The sequence below is a fragment of the Pan troglodytes genome, chromosome X (assembly GCF_028858775.2).
Source record: "Pan troglodytes isolate AG18354 chromosome X, NHGRI_mPanTro3-v2.0_pri, whole genome shotgun sequence".
NCBI classification, from domain to species: Eukaryota; Metazoa; Chordata; class Mammalia; order Primates; family Hominidae; genus Pan; species Pan troglodytes.
The window spans coordinates 38504873-38523554 of record NC_072421.2 but is presented as its reverse complement, the minus strand read 5'-3'; the positions used below and the strand labels follow the sequence as shown (position 1 = coordinate 38523554).

The window sequence follows — 18682 nt, the reverse complement described above, 5'->3', positions numbered from 1 at the left end:
CTGTTGTGATAATGAAGTAAAATGACATATTTGAGTGTACCATGCAAATGAAAGGGGTAATTATTAATACTTTAGTGCTGCTTGCAAATAACTTCTTATTTAAACCACAGAATGATTTTCTTTTGTCTATATGTAGGGAACTTCTGACTACTATATCAATTGAACTACCATTTCCTTGAACTCTGAGCAAGCATTCTTATCTGTTATAGCAAATGTATCCTGGAATAACTTATATTTCCTTCATTCAAATATTGATATTCTGATGTAGCACTGAAACTCAGTGATGATACCTGGCAAGAGTATGTACTAAATAAATGGAATTTTCATGAATGTAAGGTGTCCAAAGCTTTACCTGGGTCTATCTTCAAGCAGTTCTTATGGAGTGGCCTACCACCATAGGTCAAAGAAGGGAATGCTTATTTTTTAAAGGATGAAACATCCACTTAATACCACACATAGCAGTCAATTCCATTTGATTTAGTCATTTTAAACAACAAAGTAGGCACATTGTAAATACCCACCTGAGGAGAGAGAGGTTCCAGACACTGCTATGGAAGGTGTGCCAGAAGTGTTTCTGCAGTGACTCTTTGTGAGCTCCTGAGAGGTACCTTCAATAGCAGCCAAATCCATGGAATTTTCAAAACCATACTCCTTCCCACAAAGTAAAAATGAGAAAAAAATTATACTGACTGTAATTTACTATAAAATTCATCTACATAAATATACTTCAGTATAAACACCTTTATATGTATTATTATTTAGGAGGAGCTAATTGACATTTGAAGGACCCTCACCAGGAGTCCATGTAACTTCAAAATTTACCATCAATAATTGCTATCCAAAATCCATTCCAAGAGGTTTGTTAATTAGTGCAAAAGGTATCCGGACAATTTCTCATTCCCCAAATCAATGAGTGTTCTAATATATGATTAATAAGAAAGATTATACAGGTACCCTCAATCTTACATGAGGGATGTATAATAATCTGGCAAGATTCACACTCTCAGAGTAGCACTCAAGCTTAGAACTCTGTTTGGTCCTATTTTGTTCCCTCTTTCAACATACCCTCTCTTCAACCATCCCTTACCTCTTCCACCCCCATTTAACAGAATATCATGTACCTTTTCCATCTAGAAGGCTGGCTGGTCAGAATATGGGTAGTTACATCTATTTTGGAATGACTTTCATGCATGGTACTTACCAACGTTCATAAAAAGATAAAGAGAGAAAACTTCCCAAGCTCACAGGAATAGTTATTTTTTTGTGTGGTGTCTGCTTGTTAATAAATGCTTGTACATGTGGCAGAATTCAGTCTGGGACTTGCTTTTATTGTAACATATGGTAAAGAAAATTCTGTCCCAACTTCGCTCATGACCATAGACCCAACTTTGTCTGTGACCTTTGCCCTGCCATAGACCAAGGCAGGGCTTGACTGCTGCCTCATCCGAAGCTTTCTTGAGTGTTAAAACAACAACTATAACAAATTTTGGACCTTTCCAGAACTGGGCTGAGGTTAAGTGTCCATTCAAATTACATCATGGTATGATAATGATCAAATCTAAAACAGATTTTTCAATTCTCCCTTCTGTAAACAATCAAAAAGTGCCTTTTGAAATCCTAGAGGAAGAATTCCCTCCTTGTTGCCCATATCTTAGACATTCAAGGACACTCTGATGAACTCATTACAGTGAAATGTGGCTTTCACTTGCTTAACATGCTAATTGATTCAGCTTCAATTTAGACTGTTTTTAGTATCTTATTATTCTCCAACACATAATACCTGTAGCTGGAGGTATATAGCTCCTACCTTCCTCTAATTGCCATAAACAAGAAAAGTTTATCAGGAGTGTGACAGAGGTCAAACTGATAAATTAGTTTAGGTCAATTTTCAACACCTCTTCAAAAAGTTGTTCACACATGGAGTCCTCTAATGAAGCAAGACCAAGTTCCTTGGAGGCAATTATGTTAATGGCAAGTTTTCCCACAGGTGATCTGTGAGTGTCATTAGTATTGAGCACTAATAGGCCAATTAATATTGCACTGTCATTAACAAGCAATACATACCCTGGAGGTTCAGGGTGTCAAGCCTAAAATTAATAGGTTGCATCATAGTAGAGGACAGGTTAGAGACTTTCATGCTCTAAAAGTTTTCTGTGATGGTTAGTATTAGGTGTATACTTGATTGGGTTGAGGGATGCCTAGATGGCTGATAAAGTATTATTCTGGGTGCGTCTGTAAGGGTGTTGCTGGAGGAGACTGACATTGGAGTCAGTGGACTGAGAGAGGAAGACCTACTCTCAGTGTGGAGTGGGCAACATCCAATCAGCTGCCAGTGTGGCTAGAACAAAGCACACGAAAGAACAGGGAAAAGCGGCTTGTTTGCTGAGTCTGCTCACTCTTTCTCTTCCCAAGCTGCACCAGACACTTGGCTTCCCCTCCTCCTGCCTTTGGACATCAGACTCCGGGTTCTTCAGCCTTTAGACTCTGTGACTTGCACCAGCAGCCTCCCAGGGGCTCTTGGGCTTTCAGCTTCAGACTAGGGCTGCATTGTCGGCCTCCCTGGTTTTGAGGCATTCAGACTTGGATTGAGCCATCCTACTGTCTTCTCTCTTTCCGCAGCTTGCAGACAGCCTATCGTGGGATGTTGTCTTATAATCGTGTGAGCAAATTCTCCCTAATAAACTCCCTTATATATATCTTATCAGTTCTATCCCTGTGGAGATCCCTGACTAATATATTTTCTTTCATGCTAGAGCAGAAAAGAACATTGAAACAAAGAGATGCTAAGAAATGGGAGAAACTGAGTTGTTACCTTGCTCATCATCTAATGCTATATACTTGCCATCTAATGCTATATACTTCCCTTTTAATGAAAGAGCAAATGTACTTCATAAACTACTGTGCTGTCTTATTTTTATTCAATAGAAAGTACTTCTCTTTGTTTCTTTTTTTTTCTCTCAGAAAAGACCAGCTTAGACCAGCTAGATTGCAAGAATGAGATCAGCATAGGCACTGCCTACGTATATGTATATATACTCTACTAAATTGCAGGGAATTTCTGTTGCAGAGATCTAGGTGCTGTTTAACAAAGAAATACACAAGTAGGGGCTGTTAGTTTTGAGGGTATTAGCACATGAAAAGGGTGATTTCCCTCCTAATAATCTCAAATTGTACTTAGAAAGATAAACCTTGTTGTGAGAATAAACTTGATTAACTTATTGGTCATTGGACTGATTGTCAGCTGCTACCCACTGGGACAACTGTACTAGATGTTAAATTTTTAAAAATACTTCTGTGTCAGTTAATAAACAGCACTACTCCCAGTCCACCTCCCACTTCCCTGTGCTCCCTCTCATCTATAAGCCCAGGTTTCCCCATAATTCAGGTTTAGTGCATGACATAGAAGGGCCCCCAGCATACTGCCCCAGCCTTGTGCCAGTGTCTGTTGTGATTTCTCAACATCCCTGCCAGACTGGTCACTAAGTGGTTTGAATATCATTCCTTTTTAGATTCCAAGAGGTGAGTGTATTCGTCAACTATCCATGCACCTTTCTAGCTATTGAACAGAAATGGCTTGCTGACCTTAGCATAAATATTTATGAAGTTTTAAATATGCCTTTTATCTTCACAACTACAATTTAGACTATAGATGTTTAAATAAATCTATTACTGTTTTTCAGTCTGTCTGAATGCTTTAACGGAATTTGACTACTCGCCACCTCCACTATCTCTTTGTTTCAAAACCCAATCTCTCACATGGGGTATGACAATGGCTTACTGATTGCTTTTCTGGCTTTCACTCTTGTTCTCCTACAGCTGCTTCTCAGCACAGCCCCCAAATCCTGCTTAAAGATAAGGCAGATTGTGTTACTCTTCTGCTCTAAAACCTCCAGTTTCCCCCATCTTAATCAGAGTGAATGCTGACTGCACACAGCACTCTTCAAGGCTCTATCCAGCCCTATGACCTCTTTGGATTCATTTCCTAGTTCACTTTGCCTCATTCATTCACCACAGCTGCATTGGCCTCCTTCCTCTTCCTTGAACATACCCGGTGTGCTCCCACCTCAGGGGCTCCACACTGGCTGTTCTTCTAGAGGCATTAAAAATATTTTAGAAACTGGCTGAGCAAGGGCACTGACCAATCAAGATGGAGGCCAGCTACAAGGAAGTAGAGCAGCCTTCCCTGCATGTACCTGCTGAATATCAGTGCTGTCTCTGCGTGGTGGAACACCTTGCCCCAGAAAACTACATTGCTAATTCTTTCACTTCCTTCAAGTCTTTGCTTGACTAGAGCCTGTCATATAGTAGGTTCTCATTAAATGTTGGTTGAGTCAAATAATTGTTTGTATTGTATGAACTCACTGCTCATATAAAGATTTATCAAATATAGATGCCAGCAATGTGGATGGAGCTTCCTGCTAAATAAAAAAATCTCATAAATGCTAATTCATTCCAAATATAACTTCCAACAGAATATTTAATAAAAGAGAATATTTTTCCCCAAATACTTTTTTCATATTCTCTTTTAAAAGAGAAAACCAGTAGAAAATATAATTGATCACATATATATATATAATGCAATTTAAGCCTTCATTATGTGTTGACCCCTATATTAACAGATGTATAGAAAAGAAAATAAAAATTTCTACTTTAAAAACTAGATAAAAGTTCTACTTTTCCAGATTTAAATCCGTTTGGAAAAATTTGTGCACTCAACCTATGAATATTTTCTCTAAGAAGTAACAGAGAGGATCAAAATCAGAGCCTTCTAAAATGTTTTATATTTATTTAAGCCATATAGCAATTTAAACCTCCATCATACAAGTGCTACCTTTGAACCTGGTCTTTCTCTTCCCTTTTTCATTTTGGGTTTCCTGCCAGGAGCTAAGATGCAGGAGGTTCAGTCCTGATGAAGCTTCTACCTTTCAGCAGCATAAAGAACATGCTCTGATACAAACAGAGTTGAAACCTAGCCATGCTGCAGTGGTGAGGTTGAATTTCAGAGACTGGGTGTCTGATACGGTTTGGCTCTATGTCCCTACCCAAATCTCATCTCAAACTGTAATCCCCACAATCTCCACGTGTCGAGGGAGGGACCTGGTGGCGGATGATTAGTGAGTCATGGGGGAGGCTTCCCCTGTGCTGTTCTCATGATGGTGAGTTCTCACGAGATTTGATGGTTTTATAAGTGTTTGACAGACTCCTTCTGCCATGATTGTAAGTTTCCTGAGGTCTCTGCAGCCATGCAGAACTGTGAGTCAATTAAATCTCTTTTATAAATTACCCAATCTCTGGCAGTTCTTTATAGCAGTGTGAGAATGAACTAATACAGTGTTCATCAGGTTTGTGTACTTACTCTACTGATGACTGAGGTCACAGTTCGTGTGCTTGGGGCTGGTGAACTCTGAGTGCCTGGGGTCACACCATTGCTCCGACTGCTCTTCGGGGTTCTAGGACCAGGTTCCTGGTCATTGAGATCTGATGAGCCAGTGCTTCCCCTAAATGAGAAAGCATATTCTGACTTTAACATGGAAGCAGAGCAGCAACCAAATACACAGGCAGAGTAAAGCTGATGAGGAAACTGATAAGAACATGTGAACCACACTGAGTTCACAAGAGTCACACTGGAACTGCTTAGAAACTATCATGTCACCTTCCTCCTCAAAGGCCCTGAGGGGATCACTAGGTTTGTCCCCATTTGCCCCACAGTAATTAAACTTCACCCCATCTTTCTGATTTTGTTTCCTTCTGCTTACCAGCATTCTCTCAGCCAGTCTGGGTTCCTTACCATTTTCTCAGCTCACCATCTTGACTTCCACCTCCTGAGGCCTTTGCTTACCTTGTCTCCACTTGTTATGCCCTCTTAACCACTCTCTGTCTATACAAATCTTTCTCAGTCTTCAAGGGCAAATGAAGTCCAGCCTTCCCCATCAGGCCTTTCCTGTCAAGCATAAGCCTTGTCAACCTCTGTTCCACTCAATTCCTATTGACTTACGGTCTTTGCCAGACTACTGTATTTAGCATTTGACTGCAAAATGTCTTGTTTGGCTCCCTAATGGATCCACATATGTGAGCTTGGGTGTTTCATTAAACTATGAACTCCTTGGGAACAGAGTCCATGCCATAATTATCATGTATCTCCAGCAGCTTTGTAGTGCCTTAGTACAAAGAAGCCACTCAGTACATATTTAATCAAAGATTAGAAGTTATATTTCATTTCTCTGTGTTGTTTTAGTGTCTAATTCATGGTGCACATTTAATAAATATGGTACAAAAATAATGACATTTGGTAAATGTGCTTGAATCACTTTCATGTGTGCTGAAACTATTCAATTCAATCCAATAACAATAAATGAAAAAGCGGTTCCTGCCCTTGAGGTGTTCACAATTTTCTTATTAAATGAGCTTCATAAGTCAACATAAATTTTGACAAGTCGGAGTTTAAGAGAAGTGTTTGTTCCCATTTTATTCTTTTCCCTCAGTGGGCACAAAATATGCTAAGTGGTAAAATAGGAGCCCTTATGAGTTTTACTCTCTCAGTTACTGTCTTAATGAGTTACAAATGCACATATAATAGTACACATCTTATTGGTAAAGCATACCAGCAGTGGTTAATAGTGATGAGGACTTACGGTTGAGCCAATAAGAGGAAAGGCTAAATAGAATAAAGGAATATTTTTTAAAAGAATGTTTAAATGTGCACATATCATTACTAGAAGATAAATCAGGCAGAAGAATAGGCAATGACCATTGGATAGAACTGTCAACCACAACTCCTAAGTTTTTTCAAAGCTGTGCACCAGAGAAGTCACCAAAACCAAATTTCTTTTGGACCACATTACCAGCTACCACCACCTTCAATAATCATGAATAGCAGTGGCATTTACTTAGTATCTTCTAGGTGTTAGCCATTTTCCATCCCCCAATATCCTTGTAAAATATGTTTTAGAATATTATTTAATATTTTTAAATGAAGAAATTGAGTATTGGAGAGGTTAATTATTCCATACATGTATGCATGTACACAAACACACATGCATACACACACCGACATACCACTATGCTATCATACAGTTAGCATGTGATAAAATCAGCATAAAAACAGTATTGTCAGTCTACCCAAAGCCTGTGACCATTCTAGTTTCTCATACTGCTTACTCATCATTTCACTAAGAACAAATCATTCCAGCCAGGCAGGTTTTGCATTTATAGAATGAACTATCAAACAGAAGATAATCAAAGGAGCAAAGAGCTAGGAATTAGTTTCTTGGGACTTGATTAAGAGAATTATGAAAATTTTCTATGTTACTAAAGAGTGGTTACTAAAGGGTGGCATTTCTTTTTTACTAAACAGTCTCTGCAGAAAGGATCTCTGGCTTCCTCTTTGTAGAGATAGCAGTCTAAGTAAATTACAGTGCTATGAACTCAGCTGAGAAGATGTCTAACACTGTGCCTGTTGATTCTGACAAGAGAGTAAAATTTTGTGATTAAGTAAATTGATACACTTTGGAATTCTAATTTCTTTGGTGATTTTCCTGAACCCTTCTACCTGAAGCATGACATTTCTACATTTGACAACAGTTAGCCCTATTTGTACCCTTCCAAGTATTCTGCTCATCTCAGAGGTCCTACTTAGGAGAGGCATAGAGACTTTCCCATTGATGCTGTACTGTGACCATAGGTTCTCTAGAACAATGTTAACACAGAAATATGTCTCCCTACTGTTTCAGGTAAAATCTCCTTTAAAAAGAAAGGGCAGGGGTCAATCTTGCAGAAATGACCCAAGAAGTTATGAACCAAAGGGACTCATGTGGGTGTTTCTGCTTGTGTGTGTGCGGAAGGTCCTCCCAGAGCCAGGTGGTTTTGAGAAACGCCCCATCATGGATTAGCCTTGCTGAAACCAAAAGTGCTACTTATGTAGAAGCTCTGGCAGAAGTTGATTAATTGTGGTGATGACATTCAAGAAGTTATCCTGTAATAAGGAAAAAATTCTTGTGATTGTAAGTCAGCTACTGCAAATTATCATTGCCAGCAGCATTATCTCAAAAATGACATAGAATTTCACATTTGTCCCTGACATTTACTGTGAGCTTCTCAAAAAATTTTTTCCAGTTGATTAAACTCAAAAAAGGTTTAGTCTAATAAGGCATATTGTCATAAATATTTGTGTGCCAACTCATTTAGAAGGTATGTAAAATATGACATAAAATACACGAATCTTTGCCACTTAAATTGGAAAAGGATAAAAGCTATGTCAAGTCAACATTAAAGTTGTGAAGTGTAAAGGTCAACTAAGAAAAAGCTATTTTTTGATCCAGCTATAATGTTACTCAGATTTAAATAAGAAGTATGATAAATCAGTGCCAACAAACCTTCAAGCTAAAATGTGGTTAAGTAAAAACCGGCAAGAAAGAGATACATTTATCTCATTGTAAAAGGCCCAAATGTGGGGATATGTCACTGTCTGGGAGTTTGGATATTCTGGGTTGCTGAAAGACACATTTTCCAGATTAGGAAAAAGTTTCATTTACTTTACCTTATGAAATATACTTTAAAAGCCTTCTGTTTTGTTATCTCTAATTCCATGGGTAGGGGAAACACATCTGACAGCAATCATTTCAGTATACTCTTACAATGACCCTGTGTGGCAGATGCATCTGAATGTTTGTTCCAAGCTAGGGAATCCAGGAGTGGCCAGCCCTGAGGTTTGTTTCTTACCTATGAAAAACATCTGAGCCCCTGGCCCTTCTCATGGAACACGGGCCATACCGGGGATTGAGGTCCTGAGTTTTGGGTTAAATGAAGGTTTCCAGGTGGAGGTCGCTTAGGGGGAAGGTTTTAAGTGAAAATGCTCTATAAACTGCATTGTTATTTGCAAGCGGTTATGGTTTTCCTGCCCAGCCCACCACTGCTGGACTCTGTCCCCTGTGTGTAAGATGCTAATAAAATTGTATGTCTCGTTTGCTGGCTCTGAGTCTCTTGAACCTGGCAGTTTCCCTATTGAGGTTAATAGGGGTTCAGCACAGCACCATGTTGCTCCAAAATCTTGATAACAGCTTCCCAGATACATCCATTTCTAGACAGAGGATCCAAGGATAGGGGGTAGAGATTACAATGTAATTGCCTTTCTGCTTTACATAAAGGTCTCCTAGGAGTTGTAGCCAGGAAATAATTTCCCAGGATCCAACCTTCCCAGAGTGGCTGATAGTGTTGAGCCTGTTCCCATATGGTTAAATGTGTGCTCTCCTAAGGCAGCACGAACCTGAGAGATCCTAAAACTCACTGGGACAATGAGACTAATGTGCAGTACAACACAGAGACAATGCAAAATATTCTCTCTGAGGTTTATGAGCTTTCCTAACTTCTTATAGTTATTTTGGATCTACAATGAATATGCAGGAAAGATGGCCAAGGAAGGTTGCAGTTAGAAAGTGAGATAAGCCTGCTAAATGGGAAAGAGATAACTAAAAATGAATGTAGCTCAATCTTCTAGTCTTTGGTGATCCCCAAGTGCTGTGTCTTTATTAATAGTCTTATGTGAGATGAGTGGCCCTCATCCTCAGATGCACATTAGAAACTCCTGGGGAGCTATTAAAACTCCCATGTCCAGACTATACTGAGGCTAGTCACATGGGACTCTCTGGGTGTGGCATCTAGGTGCCAGGATGTTTTAAAACTCCCCAGGTGATTCCAATATGAAGCCAAGGCTGAAAACCACTGTGCTAAGCTGTGGATAAAAGTTCATTGATCTCAGACATCTCTCCACCTGCATTGCTCCCTCCGCTTCTACCACTATTTTTTTTTTTAATTCAACAGTACTGACATGAAAAGAGCTAAGCTGTTCTTGTGGTTCAGACTGTGATACACTGAAGGACACTTTGTCTTAGTGAGTGAATGTGTTGCACTAGAAGTCAGCAAACTATGGCTTGTGGACATATTTGGGCCCACCAAATGTTTCTATATACCCGTGTGCTTAGAGTAGTTTTTACATTTTTAAATGGTTGAAAAAAATCAAAAGAAGAATAATATTTTGTGACACATGAACATTATATGAAATTCAAATTTCAGTGCCCGTAAATAAAATTTGATTGGAATTCAGGCAGCCCATTCATTCATGTACTGTCTATACTGCTTCCATGTTCTGAGAGCAAAGTTGAGTAGTTGAGACAGAGATCATATGGACCACAAAGTCAAAAATATTATCTGTACCTTTACAGAAAAGGTTTGTTGATCTCTGTGTGTATGCCAGTTTGGGGAAAAACTCTAAGTATGTTTTTCCTCTGCTCTCACAGTACTACAACAATCATCGATCATCACGGAAGTCTCTGGTGAACAAAGGTGTGGGGTTTTTCCCCACACACCAAGCAGCAGACACCAGCTGGGTGTCCTCTAATTAAATTCTGACACTATCTATTCAAAGAGAGTGTCAGATCCCACAGGGTGAGGACTCAGTCCCCAAGACTGTCCTCCCCCAGACACCAGTCACAAGTCCGGGCTTTTAGAACTTCTGACCAACTGTCTTCAATTTGGGGTTCCCATGACCCCCTCTTTGTGTTTGATTAGCTGGAGTGGCTCACAGAACTCAGGGAAACACATCGACCAGTTTATTATAAAGGCTATTACAAAAGATACAGTTAAAGAGATGCGTAGGGTGAGGTATGGGGATAGGACTGCAGAGTTTCCATGCCCTCCCTGTGCGTACCACCCTCCTGGCACCTCCACATGTGTGGCTATCCAGAAGTTCTCTGAACTCTGTCCTCTTGGATTTTTATGGAGGCTTCATTACATAGGCATGATTGACAACCGTGTAAAAATGTGATTGGACAGAAAGTGCATGATCTAAACCTAGCAAGGCTTGTCTGTTCAGACTTTTCTTGGTTTCTCTGTGTAGCATTCCTTCCTCTAGGTTATGAGGCAGGGTTTCCGGAATGAGGGTCTTTTGAACCATAATCAGGTTAGAGTCCTGCTTTGGCAGGTGAAAGAAGGACAGCAGAAGGTCAGAGAGAGAGTTTATGTTTTCTGAGGCCTAAAGTGACCCAACAGTATAACAAGGACTATGGAAGTTGGGAGGCAGGAACTGTGGATGAAAACCTATATATATATATATTAACACCACAGTGCCTATGCGCACACACACACACACACATAGATGAGTCTATTTAAAAACAAAACTCTTTGGAGAAGCTAATACACCCAAAAGAAGTAAATTTCAGGTATTGGGTGTTTGTGTGTTAAACTTAGGCCCAAGTGAGCCATCATAGGATCACTTCAAAGCAGAATTAGGGAAGCAGAGAGATGAGAAAGACATGGAAATTCCTCAAGCAGCTTCTGTAGCTGCAATGTCCCCTGAAGCCACTGGCCTTCTATGGCTTACTCGCACATATCTTCTTTTTCCTTTTTGGAAAGAGGACAAGAGTAGTATAAGGTAGTGGGCACTCAATGAAATTGTGCCAAACGAATCCTAATGTTAATTATAGAAATAGCTTTATAATTCGACTTAATAAAACAAAAGCTGCTTTGTTTGAGGGTTTTAAAATGTTTAGTGTTTCCTTAATGGATTTGTTCCCTTTAAGAAGACTCCCTCTAAAATGGAGGAGACAGTTACCATGAGGAAGGGACTCCAGCTGGGTATGAAGAAATAGATCTTAAGAACAGGTGGTACTCTCAACGTGATAATATTTTTGTTTTTTAGCATCCCATTAAAATTCTGATCTAATTTCTTATTTCTAAATAATGACCAGAAGCCGTTTTGAGGAGAGAGGCCAGCAGCCATGAAAAGCCTTGGGTCAATTAGAAGTCGGGGGCAAGAAGAAAGCCAACTACCTTCCCCCATAGACACACAAAAAAGGGGAGTGTTTAACAGAACTTAACTTTCAGCAACTAAATGGAACAAATACTTACTCCATACTTAGTAGTTCACAATTGCCAACCTCTTGTTCTGAGTAGGATGTTATATTGCATATAAGAAGATAGGTATTAAGGCATCCAAAGCCAAATACATCCTGGTCCAACTTACCTCTCCATCTCCTCATCTCTTGTACACCACACTTCAATTTTTATACTCTAGAAACTCTGAACAGTTTCTTTTCAGCACACAGTCTACTTTATGTCTATTTTCCTTTGTACTTTTTATTTCCTCTGTGTAGAATGCTCTTCCTATCTTTCTTTACCTGGCCAAGTCCTCCTCATTTCTTAAAAGCTGCTTAGGGATCACCTCAATGAAGCTTACCTGAATCCTTTGGAAGGATAAATGCCTATCTTTGGTTTTCCCATAGCACGCAGAACATCTTTTTAAAATCGTATTACTATATTGTATTTAAATTATTTGTTTAGTTATCCCAGCCTTCCTGCTAAATTGGAAGCTCATAAAAGGGTGGAACAGTATTACTGTCTAAGAACTTCCACATTTACCATCTGGCATATATAGTACTAGGTCAATAATGTTAGCAGAGCTGTGTGTTGAATTCATTTGTATGAATAGAATGCATAGACGACCAAGTCACATATCTCTGCTCTTCAATGATCTGTAGAAGAAGAAAGGCTATCTATTGTATCTTAGCTACCCTGAGAGTGGTAACATGTCACATAATACATATTTAGGTAGCAGTGAGTAAAAGAGCAATTTATTAAATTGGAGGAGGGGAATGTGTTAGATTTAGTTCATAGAAATAGAGCATGCCAAGACAGTGAATCCATGGGAAACAATTGGAGAAACAGACAAAACAGCAAGGAGGAGGCTTCAGGCTTACAATCATTTGATCACAGGAATGAAGCATGGGTGTGGCTGAATTACTGAGCCTCCATACCTTCTCACATTATTGACATTATAATGAGGAAAGTCACACATAATATAAAGTAAACAGAAATCAGGGGCTGAACAGTGGTCTGACAAACTGTGTCTTTGAAGGAGGTCTGAGAGCAGTTTGGGAGGGAGGTTGTAGCAGACTCTCAGTGTCCCTGCCCATTTGCCTTCAGCACTTACCTCTACCCACAGAATCTTGGTTACTGGGAATACCCAGAACTCCCTGCCTGAGGAGTTTTTTGACTCATGGGAGCATGGAGCCCCCGTGAACAGGGCAAGTCGGAAGTGCCAGAGAGTTAGTGCCCTAGAAGCAGCCCTCAATAAATTTTGAACAAAGAGCTGCTGTAAAAATACCCCAGATTCCCTATCTCTTAACTGGATAACTCTGAGGTACATTCAGCACGGTTTTCTAGAATTGGCCAGTGAGATTGAGCTCTAGTTGCCCACAATAACAACTGGCTTAATGACATATCCTTTTTGCCTGCCTTCCCTTCCCTGGCTCATTTCCCCACTCTCCTATCTCTGTTTCCTTAGACCACATCCTGAACATATTACTTACTCTTGAATCCTTATTTCAGGATTGTCTTCCAAAGGAGCCCAAATCAAGTGTATATTTGTGCATATGGTGGGCAAAGGATGAGTTTAGAAAAGGATGGCTTTGAGTTCTAAATAGAAGTTTCTAGCTAAAGTTCTTTTTTTTTTTGCAACTTCAGACTGTGTATCTCCCACTGATAAGGTCACAGCATAACAAAATACTCTGGTGAATTCATGTTTCCTCTCCTGTTTTATCATGTGTCAGTTGCTCCCTGGAATTAAAATTCACTTTTCTCAGGCCACCATGGTTTTGCGAATTGCTTTAGGCTGTTAGCATTTGCTACAGCTTGTGGCTTTGATTGCCCACCCCTCGCTCCTCCTAAGGAGGGCTGAGCTTACCCAAAGGAGATTAAAATGGAAAAAAAGGAATTAGCAGTGACAAAGGAGGGAAAGGCACAGGAAAGAGGTGAAAGTAATTTTCCTTTGGAGAACAATGCTCACAGCCTTTATCCTGTTGAGTCACCGAACGATCATTATAGAATAAAATGTACATACTTTCAGAGATATGCTATACATTTGAACATTTTTTTAAGCCTGGTAAGGAATGGAGTTTGCTAATAGCATTAGCAACTAGCTATGTAATGTTTTATCTAATACACAAAACAGACCATTGTTGACTTTGTGGATGTGGTCCTGACTCAGAGTTAAACACTCCCACCTTGCTATATTCAAATTTCTAGTAAGAGGCTGCCACCTAATTGGCACCTTAATTGCAAAGATGTCAATGAAAATTACATTCAGGACAGGAGAATAATTTTATTTCTGATGAAAAAGAAGGTATCATTTAGTGATAGAATGGGTTTAATAAACTCACTTTACTAAAATAATAGATATGAGGAATGGATGATTCTTTAAATTCATGATAATATCCGAAGTGCCATATTTCCTGGACAGAGAGAGAAAGAGAGAGGGGCAGTGCTTGAAATGAGGACAAGAACTAGCTAAGGGCTGGTTTGAATGGTGTGGTCTCTGCTTTTGGTGGATCACAGCCAAAGCAAAGCAGCTTGTGAAGCTTCACAGAGACTGTGACCATCAGTCCCAGACCCCCTGGAGAGCAATTAGGAATAACTGGATGAAACTGGTGTGCGTGGAGTGGAGGAGTGGGAGGGCAGAAAGATGAGAACCTAGTTGGTTACGAGACCAAACAAGGTCCCACCGTCTGTTCACATTCCATGTAAATATTGCCATATTCTCCAATGACATGATAGAAACGCTACTGAGAAACAGCATCATTCTTCCTCCATTTTTACTGAACAAAATGCATTTTAGGTTCAAAGTTCTAGTTTTACTCTGTTTTTAAAGATAACATTGTTGGCATCTCCCTCAGATTCCTTTTACCAGCTGTGCATGCTCCTCCCTAGATCCTGAGTTCTTTTCTGCTAATGGATGTCACCTGCCACCTTCAGAGACCTTCCCTTTAGCCCTGGAGCTGGAGGCCTAGAAATGCCCTGGAGTTTGTCTCCCCCTCACCCCTATAGAAGAGTTGTCAGATAAAATACAGAACTCGCAGTTAAACTTGAATTTCAGATAAAAAAATTAATTTTAAGTATAAGGATGTCCCAAATATTGCATGAAACATACTTATACTAAAAAACAGTTGTTAGTCTCAACTATATATACCTGGGCATCCTGTATCTTCACTTGCTAAGTCTAGAGACTCTATTCAAGGGAGGCCATGGTCAATGACTGACTGGTATAGGAGTGCAATGGTCCAGCTCCTCAATGTGGAAAAAGCTCAGGGATATAGTTTATGCTCTAGAGTCTCCTACAGGATCAGGCTGAGTCCTCAGACCACACTGGAGCTAGCACCATTGTTTAGCTTCTTCCTCTTCTCTATTCTGTCTCTCCTACTCCCTTCCTGGTTTCTCTTGGAACCACTTGATTAATAATAAATCACTTGCTTATAAATCCTTGTCTAGGGGTCTGTTTCTGGGAGAGCATGACTTAAGTTAGAGATCTTGTAAATCATACCACAGTGACAGCTCATCACAACTTTGTAGGGATTAGAAATCACTACCTTGAATAATATTGTTTATTAACTACAGCTTACATTTATTTTCCTAAAAATATTCTTTGTCTCATGTGTCAAGTCCCTAGCAACTGGTGAACATCCATTTGACAAGCTCTTCTGAGAGGCTGCTAGGGCTTCTTTAATCTATTCATACTTTCCCCTGCTTTGAAACTACTGAAAAGAAAGCCAACTGCACATCTGATAAAACATCATTTACACTCTTATATGATGTGAGCCTTAAAAAGGAATGCCGAAGCCCAGCTGCTCCGTGAAAATACCAATGATCCATGAAAAAATATGCATTGTAAAGGAAAAAGGGGAATTATTAGTAAGCTGGGTCAGGCAATAGACCAAAGAGACTGGGATCTTACAGTCTCTTCAGATGATGGAAGTTAAGAAAAGATGGGCTACCTCCTGCCTCAATTTTCTAAGGACTCATTTTGAAATAATGGAACTCATCTCACTGTGGCAGTCCATTAATGAGTCATCACTGTGATAAATGCACGTTCAAGGGAAAGGACATTTTGCTCTATTGATCTCCTGAGCATCTTTACTCACTTTCTTAGTGGCAAAATATTGTTCTTAACATGCTTAAGCCAAAGCACTCCTGGCTACTTCTGACTATGTGTAAGCCATTTCAGGTATTTACAATTTAAGATAAAGTCTACTTAGGGACTTTCTTTCAGCTTACAAAAAGAACAAGAAGCTCCTGGGTCAATATACCAGTACTTGGTGATGCATGTCCATATGGCTTTATAGTTTTGGTTATTTATGCCTAGTGGTAGATAATACACAAAGAGTAAACTGAGGCAGATAGAGTCCATTACGGTATAAGCACTGATACTGGAGACCATGCTCCTTATTATTCTTGTTGAGTAACTGTAAGACATATAACTTAAAATAGCACAATCTAATTTTGTTAGGCTGGCAGCCTTTTTTTTTCTTTAACAAGGAACATTGGCCGGGTGCGGTGGCTCACGCCTGTAATCCCAGCACTTTGGGAGGCCGAGGCGGGTGGATCATGAGGTCAGGAGATCAAGACTGTCCTGGCTAACACGGTGAAACTCCGTCTCTACTAAAAATACAAAAAATTAGCTGGGCGTGGTGGTGGGCACCTGTAGTTCCAGCTACTCGGGAGGCTGAGGCAGGAGAATGGGGTGAACCCAGGAGGCTGAGGTTGCAGTGAGCCGAGATCGCACCACTGCACTCCAGCCTGGGAGACAGAGCGAGACTCCATCTCAAAAAAAAAAAAAAAAAAAAAAACAAAAACAAGGAACATTGTCTTTCCTCTTTTTGTATATATTGCCTTTCTTAAATGCTAAGCCTTAAGTGTTAGCCAAGGTGGCTCATCCATGGAGTCCCAGGAGGCTGAGCAAAAAGAACACCAAATTAGTTGCTTACTGTCTCTAAATAATTTTGACCACTACTATCTCAGAGTCAGGAGTCCAACTATGAAAAACAAAAATGAGATTTATTTATTCATTTTTTTTTTGAGACAAGGTCTTGCTCAGTCACCCATGCTGGAGTGCAGTGGCATGATCATAGCTCACTGTAACCTCAAATTCCTGGGCTCAAGCAATCTTCCTGCCTTAGCCTTCTAAAGCATTGGGATTATAGACGTGAGCCACTGTGCCCAGCCAAAATGAGATTTTTATAGAAAGTTTTGTGGGACACAGCATGAAGCTACCGCAATGGAAGACAAATGAAACTATTTCAAGGATAAAGGCAACCATAGCTTAACAGTTTGTAATCATAAAAGGGAATATATCAGCATTCTTGAAAGTTTGGGAAATACTGAATACAGTATTAATATTTTGATAATGGGTGATAAATGACTTTACGCTTCCTTGTAATTTTTTTTTTCTGTATGGTTTTACATAAAGTAACGCTTGCTTGTAGGACTGTTACAGGGACAAAAGAAACAGCTATGGAGAGTCACCATGAAAAAATAACCCAATAGTCAAAATAGTGTCCCCTCTAAGGAAATTTTTTGGTCTGCATTCTAAAATGGATTACAGGGAAGAATGCAATTCTGCTTGCATTCTTCCTAACCTAAGGAGAAAAGAAAATCTGCTAGTTGTACTATCTGGCTTGCAGAATTACCCCAGATACAAGCAAACGAAAGGGAGTTAACAATTGGACAAACCAGTGAAATATGAGGGTGGATATTTTTTTCTCATTGCTAGCTTTGATAATACACTAATCATGAAAATAAGTCTTGACTATGCTCCAATAGGATACAGAAAATCACGCCTGATATAAAATGACTATGCTCTGGGCTATCCTTTGTGTTTCTCATTATTTTTCTTGACAAGTGATAGATCTGTGGATAGGACATTCTCAATTGGCTCCACTGATAATCTCCTCCAGTTAGAAGAGGTGGAACTAGAAAGGAAGTGAAATTTATGAAAAAGTCTCTGAGGCAATTCAAATTTAAAATTATTAATAATTTTTTAAAAGCTGCAAGGAATGTATTTGACACTCAGAGGTTTCTTTTTTTCAGGAGCTTAAATAGAAAAAGCTCAAGAAGTCAATGAAAAACATTTACTTGCCCTGTACATTTCCATTTGAACTGCAGCCCCAAGTGCCAGAACATAAAGTTTCATCCCTGCAGGTGACATAGGCAATTCCAATAGCTGTAATTCTAGAAGTAGGGTACGTGCTTTCCATATCAACTAAAAAATATCTTCCTGAATTTTCACATTATGTGTTAGGAGTTCTCCAAGTGGTAATATTTCACAGATACCTAAAATCCCCCTATGAATGGGAATATATCAACATTATCCTCAGGCTACATCATTGCTCAATCTGTATGACTCTTACCTGTCTGAACCAGGAGGTGATTTTAAACTCCGAAAATGTTGACCGTCTAAGTCCAAGCTATAGCTCCGCCCAGTGTCAGTTTTGGGAGTTATGATTTCTCCTCTGGTTGCTGATCTGAACTTGCTAAGAAGAAATCTGAAATTATATATATGTATTTAAAATTAGATAAGAAAGAAAGCATTTAAAAATATCATTTCAAGAATACAATTTCTAGTACTTTTAATAATAAAGGATTCTTCAATAAAGCAGCCTTAGGGCCGAGAGGTTCTGGAGAGTTCCCAGTGCCTCTGCAATACAGTATCAAGGGTGATAATGGGGAAGGTTACGCCATTCTCTCAAGACCGTACCACTTGCTGGTAGGTCACTACTAAGCAAAAGACTGCCTACTCTGAGAACTCAGCACTGTCATCTGAGAAAGAAGATGCATTCCCTGAGTTGGGCCTGTTTGCAGG

At 39.6% G+C, this 18682-nt stretch overlaps 1 protein-coding gene across 5 annotated transcripts in view; it reads right to left on the bottom strand.

Moving 5' to 3' along the window:
- Nucleotides 1-18682, bottom strand: part of SYTL5 (synaptotagmin like 5) — a 222942-nt gene that overhangs the window by 33531 nt on the left and 170729 nt on the right. For all 5 annotated transcript variants that reach the window (XM_009438939.5, XM_009438934.2, XM_009438943.2 and 2 more), the window contains exons 6-8: nt 18231-18365; nt 5357-5498; nt 522-651 (exon numbers count right to left, since the gene is read on the bottom strand). In XM_009438939.5, the coding sequence (XP_009437214.1) occupies nt 522-651; nt 5357-5498; nt 18231-18365 (407 nt within the window). The remainder of the gene's footprint in view (nt 1-521; nt 652-5356; nt 5499-18230; nt 18366-18682) is intronic.